Source organism: Limulus polyphemus, unplaced genomic scaffold (genome assembly GCF_000517525.1).
Source record: "Limulus polyphemus unplaced genomic scaffold, Limulus_polyphemus-2.1.2 Scaffold4844, whole genome shotgun sequence".
NCBI lineage: Eukaryota > Metazoa > Arthropoda > Merostomata > Xiphosura > Limulidae > Limulus > Limulus polyphemus.
The window spans coordinates 73,241-83,007 of NW_013670454.1; the positions used below are offsets into that span (position 1 = coordinate 73,241).

Sequence of the window (9,767 nt, forward strand, 5' to 3'; positions counted from 1 at the left end):
TACAAAACATCCAACCAATAGAACTCAGACATTACCTTACTGTACAAAACCTCCAACCAATAGAACTCAGACATTACCTTACTGTACAAAACATCCAACCAATAGAACTCAGACATTACCTTACTGTACCAAACATCCAACCAATAGAACTCAGACATTACCTTACTGTACAAAACATCCAACCAGTAGAACTCAGACATTACTTTACTGTATGAAACATCCAACCAGTAGAACTCAGACATTACTTTACTGTATGAAACATCCAACCAGTAGAACTCAGACATTTTGGATGTTTTGTACAGTAAGGTTTGGAATGTCTGAGTTCTATTGGATGTTTTGTACAGTAAGGTCCAATAGTCTGCCACTTTAGCAACTGAGGCATAACATTCTTCTAAAGTCTTTCCTTTGAGAAAGGCTTCAAACACTGATGACTGAAAAATCTTGATTAATTGAAGCTCTCCTCGGCGCTTTACTTCAAAGCCTTTGAGTTCGGCAAGTGATCCATCAAAGTTGAACACAGCATATCTGAGTTGATGAATAAAAAATTATAACATGTCAAATAAATCACGGGTATGATAGGTTAAAGTTCAGAATTGTGTTGAATCGTCACAATATTTCTTGAAGTTCAGACATTACAGCTTTAAAACAAAAATTCACATATATTATTATTATGTCAACTGATATTTGCTGACATCTAATTAAAAATGAAACATTTAACAAGTGTGAATATCTTTAGTGTAATATTAAAGCTGACACACACAGAGAAATATCACACATCGGACAAGTTGAAAATGTTATTAAAATCATTTTCCCTAATTCTTTGTTCATTTTCCAGATATTCAATAAATTTAAAATACCTTTTTTTCAACTTTTTTCCTTCCTCTTTTGATGCTGGAAGAATCATTGCTAAATATGGTCCATCAACCTCAAAAAATATTGAGTTTTCATTGCGTATTTTGTACGTCATCTTGTTTGGGTCAACCAGTTCATGGTACTGGTTATTAGTGTTTTGTTCCTGAAAATAAAAGAAGACAGAATACTTACATATATTTTCACATTTGAAATATCAAACTTTTAATTTAGTTTTATGGCCAATCTAAAATGACAACAGAAACAAAACTGTTTCAAAAAATTATTAATAAAATATTACTCAAATTATGAATTGATTTTTTTCATTGATTGTAATCTTGAAGAAACTTTTAAAATAATACACCACTTTTAACTAAAGTTAACAACAGAAGGTTAACAGAAGATTTTTATAGTTTTTGTCTTTATTACAGTTTATTTACGTCAGCACAAACATATTACATTCAACTTTCACAAATAACTTTGATCACATGATATGAAAACAAACCCTTTTAAACAAAAACAAAACAATATTTCAAATACTAAACAAAGAAGGTTATTTGAAAAAAAGTTAACCAACTTTCTACTTCAGCAAACAATGAGTGTATAATTCTACCAAAAGTACTATAACGAACTTCATACCTTAACCATGATATTTAAAACAGCTCCTGGATACGATACAGTTACTTTAGGTTTTTTAGGATTTGTTGTTCTTATAACATAGTTTTCAGGAAAGGATGCAGGTAAAACACACCATATACCATCCGTATCCAGCTCAAGAGGGCGCCTATAAAAAAACCACAAGTCACTTGTTTATAACACCATCCTGACTCACAGTACTGTGATGCTTTCTACACCTTACCAATAACCAGACATTTAATATAGCTCTGCAAGTATTCAAAAAGATTTTATTTATCATTAATTACAAGTAATAAATCCTTGAGGTGTTTATGTATTTTAAGTAACACAATACAACTAATACCTACGAACAAATTTTAAAAGAAAAGTATAGTAGTTTGAGTTGTTTAAAAGTGCTTCATTAGTAATAGCCAGTGAGTTAACCGTATGATCGTACGATGTGTAAGGGGTTCTTGCCTCAGTCTCACTTGCAGACGAAGCAAAAATGGAATTACTGTAAGAAAATTGAAATCTATAAAATGGACGTGTCATTCATCAGAGGGTAAAAACATGATAATCTGAGTTGTTAAAATGTGTCTTAATGGCAACAAATAGCAGATTAACCCATTAGTTCAATTAACAGATCCCATGAATGGCATGCAAGAGGTTCTACAGGTCCAATCCTGCCCATTGTTGATGCAAAAATTGATTTATTACACAGGTAAACCAGAAAACAGACAATCTGACATGCTATGATACGACAAGAAAGATATATCAGTCAAACTGAAGCTTAATTTATTCTAGGATTTACCACAGAATAGTTTTGGAGAATAACATTAACACAAATAAGAAGAAATAACAGAACATAACAAAGTCTTTCGTAGCAAGAAAACATAACAATGAAATGTTATTTTTGTTCCATGTTATAAAACTTCAAGCTAGATTTTTAAATCAAATTATTCTCACTGTAAATACAGAACAATAAAGAGCCTCTTACCCAACTTGTTCAATTAATTCACGAGCTTGAGTTATAATTCCCGCACCTGTGTGACAGACAATACCTGCCATTTCCATACTGTACCAGCGAGCACTGTATGAAATATAACAAAAGACAGTAAATTATGAACACAATAAGTAGATAAAATGTATTGTAAAATACATAAAAAAAACAAAAACAATTTTCAACCCAGTAGGAGTATTTAATTATTCATAAAAATCACTAACTCATAAACATCTCAAACAAATAATTAAGCATAAATCAAAGAACATTTTTAAACCTAAATTAGATTTTTTCATAAATTTAAAATAAATTAAAAACAAATATATATGACTTAATTATATACTAACTTCACATCAAAGCAAGCTATCTAAAAAGCAATATTCTTGTTCAAAAATTATAATACATTGTTTTATGAGTTGGATGTCTTTTGGCCATAATTCAAATAATATTTCACAAGATTTGGCCAGCTGAGGAATTTGTGTTTAATAGTCCTAAATCAATGTATTAGGCAAACAACGCAAAATAATATTTATAAAATAGTAATATTAAAATCAAACTATATTCCAACCAATACTGTTAAAGAAAGAATATCTTACTTACAGAACACAAGAACTACCGGTTTGTTTCACGTACTTCCATAGATTTAATGTTCTTTGAGAACCCTCGAAAAACTTTACACAATCTTACCTCACTCCCTTACTAATCTAAAATTAATGACCACCAGAGGGTTTTGTAAAGTGAAAATGAAGCATTGGAGCCAATAAAATTAATTTATTATTCTTTTTATATAGGATATAAATATATAGTTGTATTACTTAAATGTTTTAAACTAAGTTAAAACATTCAGGAGTATTTGTATTTTTTGTTATTTGTGCTCTACCAACTGCAAATTTATAAAGTTGAATGTTTAGTGTGAAAATCCCTCAGACTTACTGCTGAGCCCTGGAAGACGAGAGGAATCAAACCCTGGATTTTAGCATTAAAAGTCCGTAAACTTACTGCTGACTCACCGACGAGAAGATTAATACTCAATTAAAGTTATCTTTCAACAGATGAATTTTCTCACCCTCAAGAAGTTTTTACTAGGGTTAGTCTCAAAATTTTATATAGTAATTAGTATCTTTCATAGCTCTAGCAGTCTGTTATAGAATTTGTTCATTATTTGAACTCGTGTGTAGTATCGATATACACACACACATGCTGATAGATACAAAAAGTTCTCAACAAGGTTTTGGTATTATATTTAATTCCTAATATTGTTCAGTTGTCTCTATACATGAAGGAGCACTGGTTGCATGAAGAAATTAAAATATATACTTTATTTTTACATGATATTGTTAAACTGAGTTACTTAGTTATTTTGTAAAACTAAAACATTGTACTGCAACTCATATAACTTATAAAACTAAGAATTTACCAAGAATAAAGCAACTTTCTGAAACTTCAAAATTTTTTTAGAATCATTTTTATACAAAAGTGTTAGATAAGTGTTTAAGTAAAAAAATATTTTGTAAAATTAAAATGTTTTATTTAATTCTTGAAAGTTGTTTACCCCTTCCTCATGACATAGCCATAAAAAGAGTTCAAAATACACTTGTGGGCCAACTGCAATGAGTCATATAATACTTCCAGATTTTTAGCTGCTTTAATTTCAGCAGCATCTCCTTTCTCTACTGCTTCGGCCACTTTCTTTTTTGCGACCTACGAGTCAAAATAGATTAAACAAAACAACGATTTTAAAATTTTCAACAATTCTTCGGTAACAAGAAAAGATCAACATGCACTGTTCAATCGCTTTGAATAAGTCAAAATAGATTAAACAAAACAACGATTTTAAAATTTTCAACAATTCTTCGGTAACAACAAAAGATCAACATGCACTGTTCAATCGCTTTGAATAAGACGCTCAACTAACTTTTATCACAACTATATTTTGTCTCTAATATTAAAAAAAAATCTGGAAATCTAGTATCATTATACTTATAAGGCTATTACAATAAACAAGAATGATGATTACTCCTTCTACATGTGATGTTTCTGGAAATTCTTTACAAGTCTCAAAATTAAGCGCAATTGGCTTAGCATAAAATTTACTAGTCTTCAAAATAATGAGTCAATATAATTACACTTCTTGTTCCCACCTTTAACAGTCCTTTAAATTCATATCTCCGATCACGGAAAGCTCTTACAGTATCGACGTAAAAAGAGTTCTCTCTCTGGCAAATTGTCGTATAACGAATTTCAGTTCTGGTCATATGCACTTTCTTGTATGCCTTTCTGCAATAATCTAGAAAAGTAACCTCCAATATATACATATTTCTATTATTTATTAAGTTTCTTTTCTTACGGAATGAATGAATAAAAACTGTATAATTCCACTTAATAAAGAAATTTTCAAAGAACTGGTAACTGGGTCAATAAAACCTTTATATTTTAATGTGGTGATCAGTCTGTAAGACTTATTGTATGATAACATGTATGCACAGTTAAAGAATATTTACACCAATAATTGTTCTGAATAATTCCATCTGTTGACAGAATATTATGATTACAAGTAAAATCATGAACAGTTATTAAAGAATTTTATTAGTTTTAGATCTGAAAGAAAAACTAATAATAATGAAAAGAAACGAAATATTATTACATCACAATATCGTACGTACAGTTGTGGTTGTCTAAAATATTTTGTAATGAGGCCCAAAATGTCACTCAAAATATCATAGTCTAGATTGATCTCTGTATAAAAAATGGGTTACTTTGTCAGGTATGAGCAGACAGGATGTATTTAATAGCATAATGATAAGGTTCATGAAAATATTTCTATTATACTAACTGTTTCCATCTGGAATATCATTTCTGTCTCTCTCTCTTTTTATTAAGAAATAATTTTAGGCAATAATTATTAAAGAACTTAGGCTAAAAATGTTTATTAATTTCGAAGTGTTTATGCTGAAGATAAGTTCAAAGTGTTTCAGGACCTCTTAATAAAAACCAATGTTTTTCCAGTACTGAATATCTTTTTTACAAAATTACAGGATTTTCATGACCTTTGCAAACCCTGTACTTATAAAATATTCCCCCCTACCCGAGAGTCTCTTTTTTTCTACTGCTGCTTTTTCATCCCGATTGAGTTCATGATATGCTCGTACAGTTCCCCCTGGTTCTAAGGAAGGAAACTTTTCTGTCTCTAACTGTTGCTGAATTCGGTGAAATTCACTTCGACTAGCAGGCACTGTAAAATTAAAAGTTTTTTACTTGTGTGATGCACACAAATGACACTCAATTTTCTGAAATGATCTGAATTAGAGAACCGACTTAAGATTACAAAATTTGTTTAATATATTTCTTAAATATTCAAGATTTAATTGAAAAACTAGTTAATTTAAAAACCTAAAATCCAATTTGAAAATTTTTCTTATCTGATGCAAATCTCAACTTTCAATGAATAATTTCACAACATTTATCATATATGTTAAATCCACTAGTAACAAAATTTCTCTCTCTCTCTTTTTTTTCAAATACACGAGATCCAATTTTTTTAGGATGTATGTGTGTGTGTGTGCTAGACTTTCTATTTTCTAACCAGGTTCTTCACAAGAGCTTCTGAGAAAAAGTCACTTACTATATTCTCCTCTCCATGTCCATGGCATGACTCGCTGACATTTTGCTCCTGGTTTGTTGAAGTCGCATGCTGCACAAACAGCTTCGTCTACCATGGCTGATGGCTAAAACAGTCAAACAAATGAAAAAATAATTATATTCTTTAATTTCATTAATCAGATTAATTTCTAACACTTAAAACATTTCTTGAAATCAAAACTTAATTTGGCTTTTTTAAATCCAACATGGTTTTTAAAGTCTTGGTAAAAATTCCGTTGTTTGAACTATACACTGTACGTTCTGTGATAAGCTGTGACTGGTAGCTTTGGCTAAACTATTTCTGTGATAAGCTGTGACTGGTAGCTTTGGTAAACCATTTCTGTGATAAGCTGTGACTGGTAGCTTTGGCTAAACTATTTCTGTGATAAGCTGTGACTGGTAGCTTTGGTAAACTATTTCTGTGATAAGACTGTGACTGGTAGCTTTGTCTAAACAATTTCTGTGATAAGTTGTGACTGGTAGCTTTGGTAAACCATTTCTGTGATAAGCTGTGACTGGTAGCTTTGTCTAAACTATTTCTGTGATAAGCTGCAATTGGTAACTTTGTCTAAACCATTCGCGTGATAAGTTGTGACTGGTAGCTTTGACTAAACTATTTGTGTGATAAGTTGTGACTGGTAGCTTTGACTAAACTATTTGTGTGATAAGCTGTGACTGGTAGCTTTGTCTAAACTTTGTGTGATAAGCTGTGACTGATTTGAATTCTGACTTATGACATGACTTTTCAGACAACTTTTTAAAACAAAAAACAAAAAAAAAAAAAACACTTCAACATTTTTATACTCAAATAAAGTCCATTCCTGTTTAAAAATTGCCCATGTGAACATCATTGTTAGTATTTTCTTCACATTTCAGGTTAATTTAGAAGAAATTTCAAACCTACAGGAAATTTAAAAATTGACTTCAGCTAATTAAAGACACCAGTACAAAAATATAAATGTGGTTACAGTAAAAGGGGTTAAAAGTGAACAACAATATTTTAAATATTTTTAAATGTATATTGCTCTGTTTATTCTAATTTTATATTAGCAACATACTGCATGCAATCTACAAAATTGAAAACCACTGATCTAGATGGAAAATATTTCAGCCTTAAGTTAGTTGGACATGTAACTGTTCATATTTTTATACTTTTTATAAAGTTTAATGTTTGTACCTATTAACCATATGAATATTGCAGGATCAAACAAAGTGCCCATGTCATGACAATTCTACAGAGCTGCATTCAAAATTTAATTAAACAACTTTGTCAATGTATGTCAATAAATTGGCATCAAAATGTAGTTTATAATTTATATTTTAATATAATTTTAATTTCCAAAAATTCCCAATTCGGTTTTATGTGAACTTGTTTCTTCCCTAGCTAATTTGAAAAACATAAATATCGACAAACTAGAATATAAATTTAGAACCTCCAATCATCTTGGTTAACCGAGATTTAAAACAAATGTCATGCTCATGACACACCTCTAATACATCATTCAGTCTTTCAAAAAATGTCAGTAATTCTTTCTGACATTGCTATTGGATTATTGTTAGCCAATAGAAAGAACAGCTTTTTCTTTACAAGATTCCTTCTACTGTTATTTCATCTTAGTGCCTGAAAATGGATATTTACATTGTTTACAACTGTGTTTTTCTTCTCTTAGTAGCTAAAGGTGCTTTTTAAAACTATTAATAGATTAGTTGGAAAGTCAGTTAAATTATAATAGTTTTGAGACATTATATTCTTGTGCCCAGATATGTTTCGTGTTCTAAAATACACATTTGAAAGGAAGATTAATGATTTTGTGACAGACAATATAGTATGAAAAAACAAGTGCTAAAGACACTGAGTAAAATTTACTGAAATAGTCAAAAGTAATTAAAATTTAAAAATCTGAAACTTATTATGTCAGATAACAAAAAAAAAGTAAGTAAAAATTTCACAAGATAAACTCAAGATAACTGTATCGTGTGTTTATTTTATCAGTTGCTTACAATAAGATCTTGCACTGTGGTTAATTGCCTGTAACACTTAGATAGGGTCAAAAGGACATTGTAAATTAATAAACTCAAAAGCAAGCAGTTGTGAAAAGAATAGATAGCTCAGGTTGTTTGACAAATAACCGTAATTGTCTGTTACAATTCACAATCATTCTAGAACAAAAAAAAGGTATCATTGATTTTAATTTGTATTTGTACATGTTTTGCTTCACTGATTATTTCACTACATTTAGTATTAGAGTAGACAAAATATAAAGTATTAATGGAAAAACAACTTTCATTTAGGAGGTTCTAGAGGTTATGAAATGAAGTATTTTTATTCCTTTCACTCAGAATGACTCAGATGGAGTTGGTAGTGAAAGAAACATTATTACAAATGCACAACATTTCAAGAAGCTTATATAATCATCTGTACCCGATGATGACGTAGATTGACGACACATACATTTGTGATAGTTTCCTTCACTACCTATTCAAGCCAAACTTTATTTTAAAAAAAAAGGGTTCTTCGTCATCAAATTAGATTGACTCAGTAACAGTTTCATAAATTCACAAAGAAATCTTTAGTCAAAATACTTTATCAAAAAAATCAACAACATGCTTAAAATGTTTACTAAAAGTTTACCAAATTTTTGAAGATACAGTTAGAAAATTCAGAACTATAGTAAACATTACTACATGGAGCTTCACAGAAAAAATGTCCTCTGATTTAAGAAACCATGTTGTGACACAGTGGTAGTGTTGAAACAACATATATTTGTATAAGAAAATCCAGTATATTAAAATACATAGTCTACCAAACTAACCAAATTAAATGAAAGACCTACCTGCAACCTGTTGGTGAGAATTATATTTGGATACATAGCTCCAACGTCCAAGTGGTAGATGACTGGAGTTTCAAGGCGAGACGGGCAGTCTCGAAGGGCTGACAATTTTTCCACAACATCTTTACATACCTATTCAAATATGTTGAATAAAGTTTCACAATTTTAATTATAACAAAAATGTAGATACTGTTACATTGATGTTTAAACTAAATGCTTTTAAATTTAGTTTTTTATATTCTTGCATGTGATTCAAATAACATTTAGTACTTTTGTAGCTCGAAACTTAAACCAGATAAAACAGCATCCCCAAATAAGAATTCTGATAATAGTTAGGAAAACAATAACTATACATTGATGTATAAAAGTTTGATTGGACTTTATTACATTTTCTAAAGTTTCATTAAAAACAAGTAATAAAACTTACTTCTTCAAAGTTTGTAACTTGATCAAGTGGAATACTTTCTTCCTCTTCAATGGCATGTCCCATTGTCTTTTGGACTTTACTTATCAGTTTCTGAAAAGCCTCTGGAACCTAATACAATGAAGTTTCATGTATTGAATCAATTAAATATATATATATTATTACTTCATATTTAGCCTATTGTAAACAAAATGGAAAATGTGTAAAAAAAAATAAGCAAAAGTACAATTTTACTTTTTACACACTGAGATTTCTCTTTAAACATATATATGTATAACACAGTTTTACCTTAACCATATTATATATGTATAACACAGTTTTACTTTAACCATATTATATATGTATAACACAGTTTTACTTTAACCATATTATATATGTATAACACAGTTTTACTTTAACCATATTATAT

At 29.7% G+C, this 9,767-nt stretch overlaps 1 protein-coding gene across 1 annotated transcript in view; it reads right to left on the bottom strand.

Moving 5' to 3' along the window:
- The window catches only part of LOC106471770 (DNA polymerase epsilon catalytic subunit A-like), a gene marked incomplete at its 5' end in the record, with an annotated part of 43,591 nt that overhangs the window by 31,711 nt on the left and 2,113 nt on the right, over window positions 1-9,767 (bottom strand). The window contains 11 exons of the mRNA XM_022400386.1: window positions 162-185; window positions 354-525; window positions 858-1,015; window positions 1,489-1,633; window positions 2,462-2,554; window positions 4,017-4,165; window positions 4,606-4,751; window positions 5,550-5,696; window positions 6,087-6,189; window positions 8,938-9,066; window positions 9,362-9,469. Coding sequence (XP_022256094.1) covers window positions 162-185; window positions 354-525; window positions 858-1,015; window positions 1,489-1,633; window positions 2,462-2,554; window positions 4,017-4,165; window positions 4,606-4,751; window positions 5,550-5,696; window positions 6,087-6,189; window positions 8,938-9,066; window positions 9,362-9,469 — 1,374 coding nt within the window. The remainder of the gene's footprint in view (window positions 1-161; window positions 186-353; window positions 526-857; window positions 1,016-1,488; window positions 1,634-2,461; window positions 2,555-4,016; window positions 4,166-4,605; window positions 4,752-5,549; window positions 5,697-6,086; window positions 6,190-8,937; window positions 9,067-9,361; window positions 9,470-9,767) is intronic.